General features: G+C 38.3%; 1 protein-coding gene across 2 annotated transcripts; it reads right to left on the bottom strand.

The window, feature by feature from the left end:
* Nucleotides 1–1,971: 1,971 nt before the first annotated feature.
* On the bottom strand, nt 1,972–23,912 carry LOC121378636 (growth hormone-inducible transmembrane protein-like). Of its 2 annotated transcripts, none has more exons than XM_041506901.1 (8): nt 23,799–23,912; nt 15,972–16,202; nt 14,291–14,402; nt 11,582–11,723; nt 8,391–8,589; nt 7,797–7,895; nt 3,943–4,114; nt 1,972–2,752 (listed from the first exon to the last, which is right to left on the bottom strand). In XM_041506901.1, exons 2-8 carry the CDS (start codon nt 16,174–16,176, stop codon nt 2,668–2,670), a joined length of 1,014 nt encoding a protein of 337 aa, XP_041362835.1. In that variant the 5' UTR covers nt 16,177–16,202; nt 23,799–23,912; the 3' UTR covers nt 1,972–2,667. The 2 variants fall into 2 exon arrangements, with proteins under 2 accessions (XP_041362835.1, XP_041362834.1); XM_041506900.1 differs by having other exon boundaries at nt 15,972–16,220; nt 23,799–23,904.
* Nucleotides 23,913–24,782: the final 870 nt, after the last annotated feature.

Consider the following 24,782-nt stretch of genomic DNA (forward strand, 5'->3'; position numbering starts at 1 on the left):
AAAGGGACACACCCTAGTTACGGCTAGTTGTTAACCATTACGGCGTTGTTTTTCGCTATTAAACCCATTTTTTCACAAATAAAATTGCACTTTACTTACCGTTTATTATTTAGAATATACATTTCCATTCACCTGAAGTGTTTTTTGGTAATCCTGGTGTTTGTAATACCACAAAATACATTTTTCGTATTTCTTAAAAAGGACGCACGTTTGAGAAAAAACCGTTGAGCAGACAAGGTCTAATCTATTTTTAGAGGGGATATTTCCATTTCAATGTGACAGACGTTGGTATACCACGTGACCGTTATCATTTTGGTTCGGTTTGTTTTCTCGTGCACGGTTCGCGCAATCAACATCCGATTTGTTGTTGTTCATTTGTGAGATTTTTCTTCACATTTCGTGAAAATTTTCAGTAACAATAAAGTTCAGACAAGTAAGTGTCTCAATACAAAATGTTACAAACCCTTAAAACCAATAATTTTGCTAAGTCTTACGATATCTGGAGAGGGGATACAACCAGGACAGAACAGTTGGAACATGTCCAGGAGAGGTGAAAGAAACGCACCCCAAGTCTGTGAAATTTGTCGTGACGTAGGCATTGTTGTGCTTCCAGCGACATCTACCAGTGACATCAAAATACTAACTTTCAAAATTATTTCAAGCAATTGGGACATGGGGATTCTCATGGTATTTATCGATATAAAACCTGCTTTTTCACTCCATTTGATAAAAACGTGATCTAAGTGTGTTACAGGTTTGTAGATTAACCAAATTATAATTTATTTTCGCTGGATGGAACTAGGGTGCGCGGCTTTAATACATTAATAATTTTCTAGGCCAACAATTCAGCATTTTTAATTGTAAATTTAATATCGCGATACTTATCGTATCGTGAGGTGAATATCATGATATGTATCGTATCGCAACCCTACTGTATCGTTACACCCCTATTAATTAATCATCGGCTATTGGATGTCAAACATTTGGTAATTCTGACAGAGTCATCAGAGGAAACCCACATTTTTCCTAATGCAGCAAGGGATCTTTTTTGTTCTTTTCCACAGACAGCACAGAAAATACCACGATCTTTGACCAGTTGTAGTGCACTGGTTGGATTGTTAAACAAAACACATTAACTTTTGTTATTACTTTATAAAATCACCAATTGCCCTAGGTGAGACGTGAACTCTGACCTGTCTGCCAGTCTTGATACATTACATTACCCAGGCCGAAATTGTTTATTGTTAATGTTGTTTTCACACTGACAGAAGTGTGCAATAAATGTGTATAATCACACTTTTATACAGCAACCTCCCTCTTGGCCAAACTTCCTTATCTTGTCATGCAAATTCACTAAAGGATGTGTGGTAGGAGTCAGTTACGTAGAAACTTACTCCTCATATGCATGGTTATTGCACTCTTTCAGTGTTTTGACCGACAGACAGATCCGTGTGCAGTTGGACTGTTGAATATCGCTGTCCGTGAAAACATCACAGTGAGCAAGAACCATGTATACAAGCAGTATGTTTATTCGTCCTTTAATCAATCTGCATGGTTGATGCAGTAACTTTAACACAACTCTCCCCATAATACATCTTTTTTTGCAGCTGAATAGGACATTTCTAGCTTTAAAAGTGGTTAAAATTTGTTTTGTATAACGACACCACTAGAGCATATTGATTTATTAATCATCGGCTATTGGATGTCAAACATTTGGTAATTTTGATATTTAGTCTTAAGAGACTTAAGAGACCTGCTACATTTTTCAATTAGTAGCAAGAGATCTTTTATCTGCACCATCCCATAGACAGGATAGCACATACTACGGCCTTTGATGTATGTTGTTGTGCATTGGTCCAATGGGCCTACCGACAGGGATCGATCCTAGACCGACCATGCACCAGGCAAACACTTTACCAATGGACTACATCCCGCCTCTTTATAAACTGAAACACAAGAAACAAAACTATCTTACAGGTGTTTGTATTCAACAACGTTTTATATAAAACACAAACTCACATTGATAACTGTTATTAACACAACATGCCTAGTACACGTCCTTTTGGTTTAAAATCGTTTTTGACTTTTTGTACTAAACAATGTTTTTGAAGTAGTTATTTTTACGTTTGTCAGGAATCTGAAAGACATCAATGGTATGCTATTCCGATTTAGGCAACAATTCTTGTTCATATTTATCTTGGTTTATTTTACATTAAAGAAATTCACAGAACAAAACTAATTAACATTATGAGGACATTTACAGTTATAAATTTTTACAAATACAAAAAGAGTGCACGTTTCAGCTACCCTCTCCCCTACAAAACGTTACATTAAAAAAAAGTCAATTTATCAAACAATATTTAATGAAATTGTTGTGTTTTTCTTTTAAAAGCACATACAGGCATTAACCCTCCCCCACCCCCGTTTTGTATGCTAAAAAAATTGTAACCAGGCCCATACCAATCAAACTATTTTACTGTTATGATCCAGGAAATAAATAATTGATTCTGGCTGAGATTTCTTACTAACACCAACAACTGTTAAGGAACAAGAGCAGGTAACTGATAAGTGTATATTGAGTATGGCCATCTCCTACGCAGTGTCACGCCATCTGAATATCAAATTCACTAATGTAGTGATCAGTTTGTTAGTGTGTATCACACACATTCACTTCCGCCTTCCACCACCTCCAGCCAGAATCATCGCAATCCGGATGAAAATGTTGAAGACATCCAGGTAGATCCCGATGCAGCTGAAGCCAAAAACAACAATATATAAGTGTCAATAAAACAAAACAAAACAATATACATGTATTAACATGATCAGTGTAATACAGGTACAAATTTAACTGTAACGACTTGAAAACAAAACAAAACAATATACATGTATTAACATGATCAGTGTAATACAGGTACAAATTTAACTGTGACGACTTGAAAACAAAACAAAACAATATACATGTATTAACATGATCAGTGTAATACAGGTACAAATTTAACTGTGACGACTTGAATACAAAACTAAAACACAGACATTTATTATTACTAAGTAATATGTATCTATTAACTAAAATATCTCTTTGTTTTAAAATGGGTACTATTCTGTGTCAATTCTGACACATTGTCTTCTATAACCCCATTAACGGCTAATTTGGTGGGTTGGGTTAGAAAATTAAACAAATTCTTTATTTAAGGATAACCTTGAAAAAGCTAAAACCACCACCAAAAAAACAACAAACAAAACACAATAAACAAAACCTCAACAACAAAAAAAGAGAGAAGAAATAATTGGGAGTAAAGTAGGTACATGTCCAGTACAAATCAGTTATTTATGAGAACTTGCTTAAATTGTGGGGCGGGACGTAGCCCAGTGGTAAAGCGCTCGCTCAATGCACAGTCAGTCTGGGATCTATCCCCGTCAGTGGGCCCATTGGGCAATTTCTCGTTCCAGCCAGTGCACCACAACTGGTATATCAAAGGCTGTGGGATGATGCATATAAAAGATCCCTTGCTGCTAATAAAAAAGAGTAGCCCATGAAGTGGAAAAAGCAGGTATCCTCTCTCAATATCTGTGTGGTCCATAACCATATGTCTGACGCCATATAACCGTAAATAAAATGTGTTGAGTGCGTCGTTAAATAAAACATTTCTTTCTTTCTTTGCACATATTAAACATATTAAATATATTTAACACAACCTACAGATTTTTTTAAGCTACCTTAGCTTGACTGGTACGCTACAATACCATAAAACTGTCGTAAGCTATAGCATCACGACAATGCGTGTCTTAGTCTACGACTGTTTTACGATATCGTATAGCCAATATACCTTCGGAAATCTGAGCTCAGGTAATTACTGTATATCAAAACCCAATACATTTACAGACATGACATCAGTTTGTGATGAGAAATGAAGAGGGTAAACCCCCAACGTTGATACGTACGCGTTGATGGGATCAAAGGGCTGGACGGCATACGTTGGGTACGTTTCTGCGTGTCGCACGATCTTCTGCGTGTCGTACAGGAGGAAGAGACTGAAGAGAACGAGACCGCCGTAAATGGAGATGGAGTAGAGACCGGCTCCCAGCGCGCCAGTCGGAGGGAGGAACATCCCAGCTGTGGAACAAAACACACACCACTGTCAGCGACTAGCTTTGACATTTGTTAGTGATTATACAGTGGTCATTAGGTTTCAGTGTAGTAGGCTGTTTGGGAAAGGTAGATGGCTGTATCTACTTGACACAGAGTTTGACACTCTCCCGACGCTAGTGCTTTTTAACAAATGCAAAACCAGTAGCCCGATGGGCTAGTGGCTTTAAAAAAAAACCCACCCTAAACGAACACTAGCTCACAAAAGTTTTATAAATGTTATTCTGGTATTGGTCATCGCATACTGTCAACAAATCAATAAGTACATATTAATATTGAATTTGAACTAGGTTTCTTTAAAATGCAGTAACAAGAAGTTTCTATATCGTCAATTACAACAATACAGACTTTGTTTTCTTTTCACTTTAATGTTTCATGGACTGGAAACAACCTTAATAAAATGTGTGTTTTGACTGATTGTACAAGTCACGTGGTAGTAAAATCTTGCACATGTAAACAAGGTAACAAAAATGTGAATCGCCAGTCCAAATTAATTAACAAGCTAGTATAACTGAAGTACAACCCCAGTCATGTTTAGAATTACTGTGTTTGTCTTATTTATTTATTGTCTTCTAATTTAATGCCTCACCGCCTTGCCATAGGGCCATTGGCAATCAAGGAACAAACTAACAGAGCCGGCTTGATCTGTTTAATGTGTGTAGCAGTTTGGATAACGTTTCACATCTGTACAAGATAATACTTTTTTTGTCTATCAATTAGCGAGTTAAATCTTGCCAATATATTTGTTTTCTTCTGTGGACTATATTATAAACAAATGTTCCAGGTTGATACACAACAATCTCGCTCTCCATCACTCCCCTCAGACTAATTCAAGGAGTCATTTGTAGCTTCCCTTAGCATAACAATGTATGTGGTATTAATATGGTAATGTTAAATAGCTCCCCATAAACCAAGTTTGGAGAGCAGTTAATCACTACCTCAATGTTTTTCAGGTCGAGTTCTGATATACCAGCCCATGTACAGGGTTCAAACTTAACTTTAAAAATGATGGTGGCCACCAAGAACAGTCATAATAAGTTTCTCATTTCAAAATAAGTTTCTCTTTTCAAAATACGTTTCTCATTCCCATCAGACACGAGACCATGGAGAAATATCCTGAATAAATCTCTGGTCGCAATTAGCTACTAAAGGCTGCATTAATAAACCACACCAAGTCCAATAGCTAGTGGTCCAATGTTGAGACTTACCCACAGACGAAGCTAAAACCACACCAAGTCCAACAGCTAGCGGTCCACCTATGTTGAGACTTACCCACAGAAGAAGCAAACACCACACCAAGTCCAATAGCTAGTGGTCCACCCATGTTGAGACTTACCCACAGACGAAGCAAACACCACACCAAGTCCAACAGCTAGCGGTCCACCTATGTTGAGACTTACCCACAGACGAAGCAAACACCACACCACCCTATGTTGAGACTTACCCACAGACGAAGCAAACACCACACCAAGTCCAAACTAGTGGTCCAATGTTGAGACACCCAAGTCCAACAAGTCCTAGCTAGTGGTCCACCTATGTTGAGACTTACCCACAGACGAAGCAAACACCACACCAAGTCCAACAGCACAATGTTGAGACTTACCCACAGACGAAGCAAAAACCACACCAAGTCCAATAGCTAGTGGTCCACCCATGTTGAGACTTACCCACAGACGAAGCAAACACCACACCAAGTCCAACAGCTAGTGGTCCAATGTTGAGACTTACCCACAGACGAAGCAAACACCACACCAAGTCCAACAGCTAGTGGTCCACCCATGTTGAGACTTACCCACAGACGAAGCAAACACCACACCAAGTCCAACAGCTAGTGGTCCACCCATGTTGAGACTTACCCACAGACGAAGCAAAAACCACACCAAGTCCAACAGCTACTTACCCACAGACGGTCCACCCATGTTGAGACTTACCCACAGACGAAGCAAAAACCACACCAAGTCCAACAGCTAGTGGTCCAATGTTGAGACTTACCCATAGACGAAGCAAAAACCACACCAAGTCCAACAGCTAGCGGTCCACCTATGTTGAGACTTACCCACAGACGAAGCAAACACCACACCAAGTCCAACAGCTAGTGGTCCAATGTTGAGACTTACCCACAGACGAAGCAAAAACCACCACACCAAGTCCAACAGCTAGCGGTCCACCCATGTTGAGACTTACCCACAGACGAAGCAAACACCACACCAAGTCCAACAGCTAGTGGTCCACCTATGTTGAGACTTACCCACAGACGAAGCAAACACCACACCAAGTCCAACAGCTAGTGGTCCAATGTTGAGACTTACCCACAGACGAAGCAAAAACCACACCAAGTCCAACAGCTAGCGGTCCACCTATGTTGAGACTTACCCACAGATGAAGCAAAAACCACACCAAGTCCAACAGCTAGTGGTCCAATGTTGAGACTTACCCACAGACGAAGCAAAAACCACACCAAGTCCAACAGCTAGTGGTCCACCCATGTTGAGACTTACCCACAGACGAAGCAAACACCACACCAAGTCCAACAGCTAGTGGTCCACCCATGTTGAGACTTACCCACAGACGAAGCAAACACCACACCAAGTCCAACAGCTAGCGGTCCACCCATGTTGAGACTTACCCACAGACGAAGCAAAAACCACACCAAGTCCAACAGCTAGTGGTCCACCCATGTTGAGACTTACCCACAGACGAAGCAAACACCACACCAAGTCCAACAGCTAGCGGTCCACCCATGTTGAGACTTACCCACAGACGAAGCAAACACCACACCAAGTCCAACAGCTAGTGGTCCACCTAGTGGTCCATGTTGAGACTTACCCACAGACGAAGCAAAAACCACACCAAGTCCAACAGCTAGCGGTCCACCCATGTTGAGACTTACCCACAGACGAAGCAAACACCACACCAAGTCCAATAGCTAGTGGTCCACCCATGTTGAGACTTACCCACAGACGAAGCAAACACCACACCAAGTCCAACAGCTAGTGGTCCAATGTTGAGACTTACCCACAGATGAAGCAAAAACCACACCAAGTCCAACAGCTATCGGTCCACCTATGTTGAGACTTACCCACAGACGAAGCAAAAACCACACCAAGTCCAATAGCTAGTGGTCCACCCATGTTGAGACTTACCCACAGACGAAGCAAAAACCACACCAAGTCCAACAGCTAGCGGTCCACCTATGTTGAGACTTACCCACAGACGAAGCAAACACCACACCAAGTCCAACAGCTAGTGGTCCAATGTTGAGACTTACCCACAGATGAAGCAAACACCACACCAAGTCCAACAGCTATCGGTCCACCTATGTTGAGACTTACCCACAGACGAAGCAAAAACCACACCAAGTCCAACAGCTAGCGGTCCACCTATGTTGAGACTTACCCACAGACGAAGCAAAAACCACACCAAGTCCAACAGCTAGTGGTCCACCCATGTTGAGACTTACCCACAGACGAAGCAAACACCACACCAAGTCCAACAGCTAGTGGTCCACCCATGTTGAGACTTACCCACAGACGAAGCTAAAACCACACCAAGTCCAACAGCTAGCGGTCCACCTATGTTGAGACTTACCCACAGACGAAGCAAACACCACACCAAGTCCAATAGCTAGTGGTCCAATGTTGAGACTTACCCACAGACGAAGCAAACACCACACCAAGTCCAATAGCTAGTGGTCCACCCATGTTGAGAAACTTTTCACTTGGCGCACACACAGCCACTGTCGACAGAGCTGAAATTCACATTTAATCATTAGAACAAAAACAGATATTTAGCAATGAAATATGTGTTTAAAATGGAAATTATATAAAATACTCATTCATTGTTTCTGTAAAACTCTACAGAGACTGAACCAATGCACAAACTTAAACGGTCTTTACACTAATACTGAATAGACAGATAAATCATCACCTACGAGAATTGAAAATTTGGGAAATGATTTATGAGTTATGCCCAAAACATTTACATTGTCGACTCAAATCAGTTTAGCGTTACCATGATATTAGTCTTAAAACATTAAAGTCTTGAGTCTAGACTTCAAGGTTTTACAAGCATGGAACCAGGCAACCCTTTTCTTTTTGTGTAACCCATTATGACCATTGTAAAATGATTTCATAAATTTGATTTCCTAAATTAAATGCGCAAATGAAAAATGGGTGAATGACGAGTTAATGAAATAACTGTTCTCGCAATTTTCACAGGCTTGTAAAACCTTGATAGTGTTTACCTCCAACGAGCCCGGCAGTGTACCAGGCGGCCCTCAGGAGGATAGGACCACCGAGGAGCGTGAGTGGGGCGACGATTGCGCCCAGCACGCCCACGTGAGTGAGCCACGCCATCTGCTTAGTTCCAAACCCTTCCCGATACGGTATCGCACGACACACCATCCCCGTGCCAATCATTGCAGCAAACGTTGCACCAATAGCCTGCACAGAACAAGTAGAAATACTTTCATATCCCGTATAAAGTCAAATTATGTCACACCAATAGCCTGCACAGAACAAGTAGAAATACTTTCATATCCCGTATAAAGTCAAATTATGTCACACCAATAGCCTGCACAGAACAAGTAGAAATACAAATTATGTTTCATATCCCGTATAAAGTCAAATTATGTCACACCAATAGCCTGCACAGAACAAGTAGAAATACTTTCATATCCCGTATAAAGTCAAATTATGTCACACCAATAGCCTGCACAGAACAAGTAGAAATACTTTCATATCCCGTATAAAGTCAAATTATGTCACACCAATAGCCTGCACAGAACAAGTAGAAATACTTTCATATCCCGTATAAAGTCAAATTATGTCACACCAATAGCCTGCACAGAACAAGTAGAAATACTTTCATATCCCGTATAAAGTCAAATTATGTCACATCAATAGCCTAAACAGAACAAGAACCACCATGTTGTCTGTTTTGTTATTACTCACAGTAGACGAGAATACATGCAGCAATTACTTAATTAAATAAATAAAATAAATACAAATTATTATTTACCAATACTTGTATGCATTTATGTAATGCCAGAAATTGTATAAAATGAAAAAAGGTAAACCAGACAACATGTGTTCAATGTGAAGTTACACTGTAATGACCTAATTTATGTAAGGTAAACCAAACAAGTGTTCAACGTGGATGTTGCACTGTAATGACCTAATTTACGTAAGGTAAACGAGACGAGATGTGTTAAACGTGACGTTACACTGTAATGACCTAATTTACTTAAGGTAAACCAGACGAGATGTGTTAAACGTGACGTTACACTGTAATGACCTAATTTACTTAAGGTAAACCAGACGAGATGTGTTAAACGTGACGTTACACTGTAATGACCTAATTTACGTAAGGTAAACGAGACGAGATGTGTTAAACGTGACGTTACACTGTAATGACCTAATTTACTTAGGTAAACCAGACGAGATGTGTTAAACGTGACGTTACACTGTAATGACCTAATTTACGTATGGTAAACCAGATGAGATGTGTTAAACGTGACGTTACACTGTAATTATCTAATTTACTTAGGTGAGCCAGACGAGATGTGTTAAATGTGACGTTACACTGTAATGACCTAATTTACGTACGGTAAACCAGATGAGATGTGTTAAACATGACGTTACACTGTAATGACCTAATTTACGTACGGTAAGCCAGATGAGGTGTGTTAAACGTGACGTTACACTGTAATGATCTAATTTACGTACGGTAAGCCAGATGAGATGTGTTAAACGTGACCTTACACTGTCATGACCTGATTTACGTACGGTAAACCAGATGAGATGTGTTAAACGTGACGTTACACTGTAATGATCTAATTTACATACGGTAAACCAGATGAGATGCGTTAAACGTGACGTTGCACTGTAATGACCTAATTTACTTAAGGGAAACCAGATGAGATTCGTTAAACGTGACGTTACACTGTAATGACCTGATTTACGTAAGGTAAGCCAGACGAGATGCGTTAAACGTGACATTACACTGTAATGACCTGATTTACGTAAGGTAAACCAGACGAGATGCGTTAAACGTGACGTTACACTGTAATGACCTCAACGTACGGTAAGCCAGATGAGATGTGTTAAACGTGACGTTACACTGTAATGACCTGATTTACGTACGGTAAGCCAGACGAGATGTGTTAAACGTGACGTTACACTGTAATGACCTGATTTACGTACGGTAAACGAGACGAGACGTGTTAAACGTGACATTGCACTGTAATGACCTAATTTACGTAAGGTAAACGAGACGAGACGTGCTAAACTGTAATGACCTAATTTACATACGGTAAACCAGATGAGATGTGTTAAACGTGATGTTACACTGTAATGATCTAATTTACTTAACCTTTAGACTACTGGATTAATTTTTAACAAAAACCACGTTGAGTGGGTACAAGTTTATAATTTTTACTCACATATATTCACTTAAATGTTTTATAAATACATGAAATAAAGTTCATATATGAATCGGTAAGTATTATTTTTGTGGGTTTTTTGTAATTTTTATTATTTTTAGATCAGCTAATGGTGATTAAAATTAGGCAAAAAATCGAAAAAGTTGCGTTTACGTACGGGTATTTGTGGCCAACTGTCCAGTATTTATGTCCATTATTCCCGATAACAGTGGTTTTCTGACCAGAATTTATTTTTAAACCCGAACTACGATTCATATTGCAATATTTGGTAATTTTCGTTGTTGATAAAACGATCAAATTTATTATCAAATTAGCTGTCACAATCAGCTATCGATCCCTGAAAATGACCGTGACGTGCCGCCATTGTTGTCAAGCAAAATTACTTGCCGAAAACCATTTTCAATTGAAAAAAATCAAATCAAAAGCCACCATTTTGAAAAAAAATCTTTTTTCTTTTATTATATTTCCGTTTCCGGTGAGTGTCGTGTGCAAAACGGCAGGAAATATGAATTGGGGAATGCACTGTATACAGTGTACAGTATGTCGACTGACGTGACGTCGGGCGAGATATCTCGCCTGCAATATTCAGAAGGTTACGGTAAACCAGATAAGATGTGTTAAACGTGACGTTACACTGTAATGATCTAATTTACGTACGGTAAACAAGACGAGATGTGTTAAACGTGACGTTACACTGAAATGACCTAATTTACGTAAGGTAAGCCAGACGAGACGTGTTAAACGTGACGTTACACTGTAATGACCTAATTTACGTAAGGTAAACCAGACGAGACGTGTTAAACATGACGTTACACTGTAATGACCTAATTTACATAATGTAAACCAGACGAGACGTGTTAAACGTGACGTTACACTGTAATGATCTAATTTACTTAAGGTAAACCAGACGAGATGTGTTAAACGTGACGTTACACTGTAATGACCTAATTTACGTAGGGTAAACGAGACAAGACGTGTTAAACGTGACGCACCAGCCAGGACTGTCTCATCATCAGGTTCATCATGGCCGGTGACCGCGCCACGGCGACCGCACTCAGCGCCGACACCACGATGCTGCCCCCGAAATACATGTACGTGGCCCGGATCCTGCGCCGCACTTCTTCTGGCCACAGTCTAAAACATAGAACACATAAACACACACTAAATACAAACATGCATTCTGAGAGGACTGCTAAAGCAATACATCTCCCCCACAAGACCTGGCAAATTTTCATATCTCCCAAGTTCAAGTGCCACAATTATGTGAAAAATTAGTAAATCACCATGGAATTAAAAATTTACCTGTAACAAAATGTTTGCTCAATATCTTGTGCTGATGCGGAAAAAAAGGAGACAGTCTTAAAAACTAAGTTTCGTATCTCTTGAGATGTGCCATAACTCCATCAACAATGGGTAAATCACCATGAAATTCAAACTTGATCTGTAACAGTACATGATAAAGCTATATACAAAATGTCAGCTCTATATCAAACTATATGTGGGACAGACGGACGGACATGCAGACAGACGGAGATGAAACTTATAGCCTCTATTAGAAACTAGCGAGAAAAATTAGGCAGAGTTATGTCCCCTAACCGCTCTCCAGTTCCGGCGCGTTCCACTACCAGCAAGCATGGCCGATGACCAGAGTTATTTGAGAATCTTCAGCTGAGATTTATGCATGCCATGATACAGGTAAAAATTAATAGGTTATATATTAATTCGCCTTTCAACTGCCTGAAACTCGAACTATTTCGTCGTCCCCTTCAAGATCGAGTTATCGAAGTTTGACTGTATTCTCGGGGATGCATGACCCGACCCCTCCCTTAAAAACACCACTAACCAGTGTAGACTTCCTCAACACAATTTCCTGCACACGTGCCTGTTTTACTAAATATTTCATTTGCTGCAAATTAATTAGGCCTATATACATTGCATTATTAAGGGTAAATTTTGCTGTATTAACAGCTAAATATATAATTTAACCTAAAAACATCTACCTAGTAACAGTATTTGTTTTATTTACATCAAAATATTAGTATAAACATATTTATGTTATTCTTGCATGCCGATTAATTAAGGTAGGTAGATGTCCAACATGTTAAAATGAAGACATTGTTGTATACATGATTATAAGCGAAGCGACAGGCAAACCAAAAACCCTAATATTTTTTTAATAAATCCCCCCCAACAATTTTACCTCCCCCCACAAGAAAACCCCTGTAACACCAACAAATCTGCCCCCCAAAATAAACAACAGTCTACAAAACAAGCCCCCACACACCACATGCACAACCAAAAACATAACCCAGACGAACACTCACATTAAAAAAATAAAATAAAAGAGTTTGTCTATGTACATATTCCTGTAGCGTAGGAAGGTGGTAATAGGGGCAATGGACTCGCTGTTCCAATTTGTTTGCGTATTTTCACCAATAATGCATTTATCTGCACCGTCAGTATTAAATTAAATTTAATATACGTCATGAGGTACGATTTGTTACCCGTGTTTATTCCACTGAAAAATATATGCATGTTAGCTACCAAAATTGTCTTTAGCACCGAGTCAGATCGTAGAAATCTTATCGTTAGGCGAGGAAGTGAATTTCTGTATCGTTAGTTTCATTATTAACTACTGCATAGGTTGTAGTTAATAATGCAACTAGAAAATCACAGCTAGACATTTAGTCAAATTAATGTACACTCCTGTTAGTACACAGTGTTATATACACAAATGCATGCATATTAATTGCAAATATCGAAACTTTATTAAGATGCCGTTTTAACAAAACAATCATCAATGAGCCCTTTTTGCTTGGTTTCCCCAAGACGTGGTTTTAAGTATTTCTGTTGAGCATAAAAAATATTGTACATTTTCTTTTCTGTAAAAGAAGGAGATTGCACACAATCTGACAAACAATAACAGAAATAGGAAACTTTATTAACGTCAAAAAATAAAAGAACAAGTCAACTACTCCAAAATTCAGTAGTAACAAAGGGCCTTTGTTGCAAGCAACTGGAGCGTGAACGCGCCAGAAGTCATTTAGGGGCTGATTGTGGCCGCTTAACGCTATGAAAATCAAGGGCAGATACATATGTTTCTAATAGAGGCTATAGTTCTCTCTTGTTGGACTGGTTGGGGAGTAATAAACATTGTAAATTATTTTTCTAAAATATTATGTTTCAGGCCTACAAGTATTGAACATTTACCCAACATATTTATGGGTTATTCAAAAATAAATTCTGGTAACCTATATGATTTTTCCAAAACCTGCTATATCCATGCAAATGGTGCTCCTAATTTTGCACAAAGAAAAAATAGGTTATTCAAAATTAGATTTGTGTGAGAAATGATTGAAAAAGACAATAATTCTGGCAATTGTTAGAGGCCTGGTATTAATGTATGATGGGTTTATTGTAATATATATTCTACGTGTTCAATGTAAAGAAAAGAAGAACTATGACCATCTACACATATTAACATTCGGACTACTGCAGACAAGATATCTCGCCCAATGTCACGCAAGCCGACACATTGCATAACGCATGCAGTGCATTCCCCAATTCATATTTCATATTTTTAAAGTGAAAATATGTGAGTAAAAGCTAAAATCATGTACCCCCTTAATGTGTTTTTGTGAGAAATTAATCGTGGAGTGAGAAGGTTAAGAACCAGCCACCAAGATAAGCGAGACACTCACACAGATCTGTCAATGGCTCCCACTTCATTGGACATCCCGAGTCCGTAGTAACACAGAGCTCCAATACCAAGCAGCGATGCTCCCGCAACAAAACCACGGCCAATGTTGAAAACTGTGAATAAAATAACTTACACTGAACTACAGTACTATGTACATCATATCCTAGCTAATACACTTTTCTTCACAGCTACTGTGACCACAGTTTAAGAATTAATCAGCAAACCTGGTACATATGATTGTTATGTATGTTTTCTATCCACAAATTGTTTTTTCTTCTCAGTGTGTCGAAACTTCCATTTCTAGTGTTTCAGTATCAGATTATCTATTATATTTTATCTGTTAGCAGATGTATTACAGCCAGTTGAATATTTTGTAATTATTATTAAATGCCAACAAAAGTTTATTTTTTAAATATTTTTCCATGCTTGAGTCAAAATTTCTATTTACAAGTACGCAATTTAATTATTTGAAATTTCATGGGCAGCAAATCAGTTTTAGAATTTAAGTCCTGTTTGTCAGAACTGAAACTCAAGTTAAAAATCACTGTGGTCAAATGTTACAGGCCCGTATTATTTAATTAGGTCTCAAATTATTGCATTGAAATGAGCAACATACAATTTTTTTTACGTAAACAAAAATAAATGTTAAAATGCGTAAACCTGATGATGACCGAACTGTGTGTTCTAAAATCTGTAGTTGACCGTAGCAGAGTAGTGACCGTAAATGACTGTGTAACCAGGAAACATTTTATTTAAAAAAAAGTATTATCTACAATTGCCAATCAATTTGAAAATGATTATCAGCTACAATTTAACATTTTAGAATGGTGTGGCAATCTGTGAAACCTGTATGATGAATTGCAATAAGACACTGAAGAAACTGTTTGCATACTGGCAACACTTTGCTTTGTAAATTCAACTAACCTCAATCCCCAGCAGGAGCCATGGTTTGTAGTCATGTTTGTCTACTAACTTCATATTGGTCTACTAACCTCATGTTTATCTACTAACCTCATGTTTGTCTACTAACTACTAACCTCATGTTTGTCTACTAACTTCATATTTGTCTACTAACTTCATATTTGTCTACTAACCTCATGTTTAGCTACTAACCTCATGTTTGTCTACTAACTTCATATTTGTCTACTAACCTCATATTTGTCTACTAACTTCATATTTGTCTTCTAACCTCATGTTTAGCTACTAACCTCATATTTGTCTACTAACTTCATATTTGTCTACTAACCTCATGTTTAGCTACTAACCTCATATTTGTCTACTAACTTCATATTTGTCTTCTAACCTCATGTTTAGCTACTAACCTCATATTTGTCTACTACTTATTTTTCTACTAACCTGTGTACTAACCTCATATTTGTCTACTAACCTCATGTCTGTACTAACCTTGTCTACTAACCTCATGTTTGTCTACTAACCTCGTTAAACTTGTCTACTAACCTTGTGTCTGTCTAATATTGTCTGTCTATTAACCTCATATTTGTCTACTAATCTTGTGTTAATCTAACCTCAGGGCTCGAACTTAACAAATTCTTAAGTTCGAGCCCTAAACCTTGTCTGTCTACTAACCTCATATTTGTCTACTAACCTAGTGTCTGTCTACTAACCTCGTGTTAGTCTACTAACCTTGTGTTATTCTACTAACCTTGTGTTACTCTACTAACCTCCAGCCCCGGCGGGAGCCATCATCTTCTCCTTGAGTGTCTGTCTCGTTCTGCGTCTCAATGCCGACCTCGTCTCAGTCGCATACAGCTGGACACGCGACGTCCGACATACCTGACACAGGTCGGGGAGTCTCGAAGCTCTCAGTGTTGTCACAAACGCCGTCAGTGGGACTCGCCCACCCACAGCCAAGCGAGAAGCCAACATTGTTACCAACGGTCCTCAGATGACGTCTGAAAATAACAATGTTCCTGCACAAGTGTATAGTCACATGTCAATGTGCAACTTAAGCGGGTAAAGAACAAAGATTTTAACTTTTAAGTCATCATTACAGGATGAATGCCACCAAATAAAATCCCACAGACAGTAAAATATTCACCTGGTCCTCCTAACAATTTTTAAAAATATTTGTTAGAATTAGTTTAGGGTTAGGGTTAGTTATATATATCCTCACAGTGTTCGAGATTAAAAGTTTTGGGCAGTATCCCAGTTGGATACTAACAATTCAAAATCTGGTATCCCACCTGAGAATTTAGTATCCCACTTAAATGAAATTCATAAATAACATCATAACAAATTTGGACGACACTGTTCTCGTTCCCAATCTATTGCTACACCGCAATCAAAATCGCAGAATTTGTGAAATTTGCAATCAAACGGAATTGGCAAACATATTTGCCGCATCTATTTTTGCGTAATATTGACATAAATTAATATTTAGCAGTAATCAATAAGCGTTTCTGACATTACTAGCGATAAACCTACCTGTATCAATTTTCTGCAGATGTGGAATCGATCAATATCTCAAATAAAATTTGAAGGGAGGAAACATCCAACAAAAACAATAGCGACTTAACGGTTCCCAGCATTAGACTGGGTACGAGTTGGGGGAGATATTGTTACGGCATGGCATTAGACTGAGTAAGAGCTCAAAAATATTGTTACTTAACTTCACCAGTAAATGACGACTTTCACTGTTTCAGCAAAAAATAAAAATGCAGTATTAATAAAATCAAGAACCTTATATGGTATCCCGGTGGGATACTGGGTTCTTGAAGTCTGGTATCCAAAATTAAATTCTGGTATCCCCGGGATACTGGGATACCGTTAATCTCGAACACTGGCCTCATTTAATCGAAAACCGTACGACTAAGAGGAAATGGCTGGTGCGCATGCTCAGTCATGTCAGGCTATCAACTTAACGACATTAATGTTTACCGTGTTCAATTTAGAAATAAAATGTATACAAAGGTAAATACATGCTCGCATGTTATCTCTGTTCCATCAAAAATTACACCAGGTGGTAAGAAACCGTCATTTTAAAAGCATTATCGAAAACCGTACTATGACGTTATCAACGTAATGGCAACAACATAAAATCGGCTTTCCTGCGAAAACAGTAACATGACAGTCATGTGACCTAAAAGCGGCTATCCGGAAAGGATCCATCATTACTCATTTGGCAGTGCTAGCAGACATGTTTGGTTGTGTGGATTCCGTCGTGCACCTGTTGCTGTTTAGGGATGCATTTGCATTGCATTCATTAAGATTCCAGGGTGCAAATTAACTGTAATAATACATTTCACTGTGCATAAACCTTATTTTTACTTTTTTTCCCGCATTTTTAATGAAATTTGTTTTAAATGTACTTCCTTAACAAGAAGTTCTTGTCGTATCAACAATCGAACATGTGCAGACATTACAAAATACCCGGAAGTAAAATAATACGGTTTTCGACAATTGGCGATAAACATACAATACCTTTTAAAATATTTTGTTCCATAAAATCAACATAATGTTTATATTTTGTAATCCAATATCGCTACGTTTTGCCTTTGAAAAATTATACATTTTAAATATCAAGCGTTCTGTATATCGCCAATTGTCGAAAACCGTATTATTTTACTTCCGGGTATTTTGTAATGTCTGCACATGTTCGATTGTTGATACAAGAACTTCTTGTTAAGGAAGTACACTTAAAACAAATTTCCTTAAAAATGTGGGGCAAAAAAGGTAAGAATAAGTTTTATGCACAGTGAAATGTATTATTACAGTTAATTTGCACCCTGGAATCTTAAAATCGCACACCCTAGTTCCATCCAGCGAAAATAAATTATAATTTGGTTAATCTACAAACCTGTAACACACTTAGATCACGTTTTTATCAAATGGAGTGAAAAAGCAGGTTTTATGTCGATAAATACCATGGGAATCCCCATGTCCCAATTGCTTGAAATAATTTTGAAAGTTAGTATTTTGATGTCACCGGTAGATGTCGCTCGAAGCACAACAATGCCTACGTCACAACAAATTTCACAGACTTGGGGTGCGTTCGTTTCACCTCTCCTGGACATGTTCCAACTGTTCTGTCCTGGTTGTATCCCCTCTCCAGATATCGTAAGACTTAGCAAAATTATTGGTTTTAAGGGTTTGTAGCGTTTTGTATTGAGACACTTACTTGTCTGAACTTTATTGTTACTGAAAATGTTCACGAACTGTGAAGAAAAATCTCACAAATGAACAACAACAAATCGGATGTTGATTGCGCGAACCGTGCACGAGAAAACAAACCGAACCAAAATGATAACGGTTACGTGATATACCAACGTCTGTGACATTGAAATGGAAATATCCCCTCTAAAAATAGATTGGACCTCGCTTGCTTAACGGTTTTTTCTCGACAACACGTTTTGTGAAAAAATGCAAAAAATGCATTTCGTGGTTTTACAAACATCAGGATTACCAAAAAGCACTTCAGGTGAATGGAAATGTGTATTCTAAATAATAAAATGTAAGTAAAGTGCAATTTTATTTGTGAAAAATGGGGTTTAATAGCGAAAAACAACGCCGTAATGGTTAACAAATAAATGTAACTAGGGTGTGTCCCTTTAATGAATGCAATGCAAATGCATCCCTAAACAGCAACAGGTGCATGACGGAATCCACACAACCAAACACGTCTGCTAGCACTGCCAAATGAGTAATGACGATCATTTCCGGATAGCCGTTTTTAGGTCACGTGACCGTCATGTTACTGTTTTCACGGGAAAAGCCATTACGTTGATAACATCATAGTAAGGTTTTCGATAATGCTTTTAAAATGACGTTTTCTTACTACCTGGTGTAAGTTTTGATGGAACAAGGATAACATGCGAGTATGTACTTACCTTTTTATTTCTAAATTGAACAATGTAAACATTAATGTCGTTAAATTGATAGCCTGACATGACTGAGCATGCGCACTAGCCATTTCCTCTTAGTCGTACGGTTTTCGATTAAACGAGGATACAGCAAAATAACCTTTTAGTTATGTTTATTTGTCGCAAATGTGTTGGGTTTTTTCAAAATTGCCATTGGCAGGATCGAACATTTGGAATGCCAGACAACTCGGCCCAGACATCTCATCCCACGTCGAGACAGCTCGGCCCAGAGTTCTGAGACAACCCGGCCCACCGCGAGACAACTCGGCCCAGAGTCCAGAGACAACTCGGCACAGGGACAATCTTGTCTATTGTTGGACAAGTGTTGTTTTTTAAATTAAAGTATTCTCACCGAAATAAAAGAATGTGTTTTTGTTAGTATTGAATTAGTCCCACCTTAACCTAAACGTCCCGAAACGAAGTGTCATGTCGGATTGATAAATTGCCGATCCATTTATCTTTGAAGATAGTTTCCACTGTTCGAATAATTTGTTTTTGTTCTAGTCGGTGACCTAAATATTGGAGATGATCCCAGAAAAAAAGAGCAAAAGTTCTTTATCGTACTTTATCGTAGTAACAACACTCGCGGATATAACCTCCTGACTTCCAGTGAGTAGCTAATGAACAAGTAAATGATATCACCCTGCAGACGTTGTGTTTTTATTTACCTGCTATTAAGAAGTAATTCCAATTGGTGAGCATGATGACATTTTCAGCAAATAATGTATATAACCGTCCGAATTATCTGATAACTTATCCGTGTGTGTTTTGTTCTAATCATGTCCGACCCAGACAACACACATTATGCTGCGACATTTGTTCACGATGGCAACACCGCACCTGTAATACTGGTGAGTATATATTATTGATACTATTATTATTATAATATATATATATATATATATACTGATGGTAACATTTGAAGCAACACCTGTATGTAATTTCTGTTCTTCCACTTTGCTTTTCATGAATTTTATTTGTTTTATATTGTAATTATTATCTTTAAATGTATTTTGTCTATGTATATTAGCTAGCCAACTCATCTTGTATATATGTTATATTGCTTGCTATAAGTGATATTTGTAGTACTTTATGCCAATAAACTACTACAACACCTTCATCTCCCAAATAAAAATTTTAACCCACTATTATAATCCCATCAACATGTTTATACAATTAATTGGATCTAATTAACGTAGGCCTAAAGCGACTCCCTTACGCATGATTGTAGACGCGTTCCACTCGGGGAGAAGTAATTCATTTGTTGACTTTCACACTACATATAAAAAAAAAATCCACACAATATTTGAATATTTGGGTAGCGTTTTACCTTAAAATTGAAAAATGAATGTTATTTTATGTTTAAGTAAAATAAAAATGGTAACATATTTGTGCAACTGGCATTAAGAAAATCTTTGTTCCTAATAATTTTAATATTAATAATGGTGGAATCACTCAAGAGGAATATCGGCGGATGGTAAGAGAGAACGCAGAAATTGACTGGACCTGTGCACGGTGCACAGGTCTCAACCAAACAGCAGATGGGGAGGGAAATTCATTCAACGTGGCGGCCGACTTCGACATCCCTCAACGTATAGAGGAAAGGTAATCATAAAGTGTTATAATAGGTCCTTTGTCAATAAATCATAAAATAAAATAATAATTATATCAATGACAAACTTAGTATTAGGAATAACACATTTCACGTATTCACGTACACAATTCAGTCCTTGAACCGTGCGGATTGTATGATGGTTAGTTGCATTATGTACTGTTATTTGTAGTATATTCATGACATTCCTGCTTTCATTTATAGGTCCATTGTGGAGGAACCCCCCCAGGAGCAGGCCGCCACGGCTGATGCTGAACCACAGTTCCACATTCTCGATGCGGTTTCTCAACGAGGGAAACGCAAACTAGTGAACAACGGTTACTCGTATACCGTTACAGTATTTCATGCATACTATTTCGCAAATACTATACAGTTAATCGAAACAAATATTATCTGTGAACAATAACAGTTAATTATTGTTTTATGTTTAGTGTATTTATTATTACTAATTATTCTTTCTTGCAGAGACAACGTGGCGATTCTACAACATGGCGTTGTTCCGTCAGGAACAGACCGGCGACACCTTCGTCAATGGAACCAGGGGACACGTCTACGGACCAGAAGGCAGCATCCAGACAATGCTTGTCGTCAAAGCGAAGGTAACGATAATAAAGATTCCTGTCGGCCTGTGGAAAGCTCTACACCCCTGTTGCGCACTGACTTTTATCTTATGCTGGACGTTTTATTTCTATGTTCTTTTGGTGATTGGCGTTTTATTTTGTTATTATAACTATTTATGTATATGTGTTCTGTTGGTTTTTTGCGTACATATGTACGTATGTATTTAATGTAATAAATGTGGGAATTTGGCAAATGATGTCTTTTGCGTTATTTCTACAGTACAATACTTCTAGAAACCCATCCGACACTACGATATGCGCGTACGACATGCACAATTGTCATTCTTAATGGTGACCATATAGTTAGCGGTATCTATCAGTATAATGCATTATTATTACTATAGTACAATACTTCGACACTACGACATGGCCAACTATCATACTTAACACGCATATGTGTCACAGCATGCCCCGTCTATCAGTCTAATAACTCGGCCCAGAGTTGTCCGAGCTGTCTCGACGTGGGCGAGTTGTCCCTCGGGCCGAGTTGTCTGGTCCCCGAACATTTGCTGTCGGAAAGATTTCCGCCCGCACTCCCCCATTTGGGGTATTGAATTAGCGATATCAAGTGCTAGGGTCTGGATTCCAACTCCAGAACATCGGGACTGTAGCCGAGCACTGTATCCACTCGGCCACGCAGTGGATCAACAAGTGAGACTGCATTTTAATAGTTTTAAATCTCATAGCGTGTATTTTGACGGAATGAACCGAGTGTTTACGGAATAAAACGAACATTTAGTCCCATAATGGCTCATTGTGTCTTCTGTGCTATATTTCTACCAAAAGCACCAATAAAAACACCGTATTGGAGGATATTTTACAAAGAATAGTCAAAATGTCTAATTTTTCAACGGCAAAAGGTAGTGATACTGGATTACAAAATATAAATATTATGTTGCTTTTATAGTAGGTATGTGAGAAAAAAATTCATACTCAGTTGATTGCAGTGCAATTGGTATCCTTGGAAAGAGCTAGAAAAGACATTTAAAATGATCTTTGAATTGTGATGATAGGATAAATATTGAGGGTGCTATGGTATTTTGAAGTCGCCTAATTTAGGGTGGTTTTCGTCAATGGATTTACATGTAAAACAAAGAAACACTGTGACCATTTTCTTTAAAAATGTGCTTCAAAATGCCATACAACCCTTCATCTGTATCATTGGTAAGAAAGACTCCCACCACTAAGAGATGGGTTATTGCCTTTTAAAATCATCTTATCACAATATCAGTCATTTTAATTCACTAATAATTAATTAATTACCTACCTAATTACCCGGTAAATAGAGGTAGTCCCAAACACTGAGCACATGGCTAATTTCAATGTAAACAGTAGTCTGGACCAATCAGGTGGCAGCATTTGGGTCATGTGACCTAATTTCGGGTCGCATGCACACTTTTAGAACAAAACATGCCAGACAAAATCATTAACCATCGGCATTATTAAATCCCAAATTTCAATGAAATGCATATAAAAGTCATCTTTGCTTGTTAATAAACTATTCTGATTACAATTTGAAGAATTCCAATGAGATTAACCATCATTATTTTGAGGTTGATTATCGATGGTTTGTTGACAAAACTGCCCATCAACGGCTTGGACACCCGATCCTGCTGCTGGTATAAATCAGTAGCTGTATGTAGGTTTGTCTTAAAAATCCACATAAAGGTAGAAAAGAACACATACTACAGGTCTATATAAGTTTGAAAAGAGTCTTTACTCGCTTTTCGGTAAATCGGAGGCATTTTTTATTGGTTATGTATACCGAACTTTTAACAGACGATTTGTGAAACTTCTAGGAATCTTATGGAAATAAATCGAAGACGAGGCAACTGCTGAAAATGTAAACTACTTCATCAGTATAAGTGTAGATTTTCAACCTTGCGCCCACGACCCAGAAAATGCACTTGAAAAGTACAGCATTTCCACTGCACTGCGATCAACCCAGAAACCAGGTATTTGACCTAAGCATATGCAATGCCTGGGCCCGATTCTCACATACCTATTTATAGAACAAAATGTTTAAAAAGGTATTGTATATAACTAACCCTAACCCTAAACTTACACTAATTCAAACAAATATTGTTGCGCGGGGGGGGGGGGGGGGGGGGGGGGGGGGGGGGGGGGGTTTGCGGGGGGGGGGGGGGGGGGGGGCGGATATTACACCGAGCACTGGTATTCTATTGGTACTGTTTTCGTCGCAGAATGTTTTTCTGTTCTAATTTATGTTATTCAGAAAATTCTAGAATTTCTTCCATCAGGCATCAGCCAGGATCATGTCTACTTTTAACAGCTAAATTTACTTCTGGCATGTGTCAACGGACAGCTGATCATGCATATATTACCAATATGGATCGAATTAAAGTGCTGTCATTCAACAAAAGTTAAATTCCTTACTATAAAGTAGAGTCAGATAATAAAGATTTTCGAAATATACGCAGTTCCTTCTAGCAGTTTTGTGATGAAATTCTAAAACGGAAGTAAACAGACGACTCTGGATTTCCACACTGGGCATGCGTAAAGCTTCAGGTCACAGGTCAACGCTTCATTAATTTAAAGGTACGTATTCGTTTAAAAATAATTGTTCTGTATCACCTCCTGCACCGGAATTAGTCACTGGCGATATCAGAGGCCACAGGTACCCCCAAACAGAAACCCGTAATACAAATGCTATAGTTACATATATTACATAACGTTACTATGATATATCTGACGTTGTTACTGTGTCAGAGGTTAAGTCCGGGGTGGGCGTGCCTGAACCTTCGGGATATGGACACGTAAACAGAGCGTAGTACTAGCGTGCTGCCCTTCACCTGTTCGATCTGATTGGATTTCCTGCTTAGAATGTTCATGATTATTTATATTTATTAGGTTCTAGTTGTACTAATTATAAACATAAACATTTACTCGTTTCCAGGTAGCATTTGCAAATCGTGGTTTGCGACGTGCCTGGCGAATTTGCTGGTAAGAAGAATCATAATCAGATATAAATTCCACATGCTTGTATTCTTATCGCACCACTGAACATTCATCTAATTTAAAAGATAAAACCATTAGCTTTTTACAATTGGGTCTCTGCACAAGGTAGTAGTGGAAAGCGAAGGATGCTTTGACAATATCACAAGAGTGCCCATGGCAGGGGTTCTCAGAACGATAAATATTTCGAAATTCGTCTGAACAAGGACTACTACACGTATTTAGGTGCGGATCCGGGGGGGGGGGGGGGGGGGGAGAGAGAGAGAGAGAGGAGGAGGAGGTTGAGAGAAAGTTCTGGGCATGTTCATGCGGGAAATTTTGAAAAGTTGATGTTCTGAAATGCAATTTTCTGCTCTCTACAATAAAATTAATCATGGCAAATGTTGATAAATATCAATATTTTAA

This window comes from Gigantopelta aegis, chromosome 8 (assembly GCF_016097555.1).
Source record: "Gigantopelta aegis isolate Gae_Host chromosome 8, Gae_host_genome, whole genome shotgun sequence".
NCBI lineage: Eukaryota > Metazoa > Mollusca > Gastropoda > Neomphalida > Peltospiridae > Gigantopelta > Gigantopelta aegis.

Excerpts from the sequence above, each read along its gene's own strand:
- LOC121378636 (XM_041506901.1), bottom strand. The coding sequence starts at position 16,176 with ATGTTGGCTTCTCGCTTGGCTGTGGGTGGGCGAGTCCCACTGACGGCG. Across the intron at positions 7,896-8,390 it reads CACTGCCGGGCTCGTTGGAG|CTCTGTCGACAGTGGCTGTG; the intron begins GTAAACACTATC and ends TGTGAATTTCAG. Across the intron at positions 2,753-3,942 it reads CCCTTTGATCCCATCAACGC|CTGCATCGGGATCTACCTGG; the intron begins GTACGTATCAAC and ends TTTTGGCTTCAG.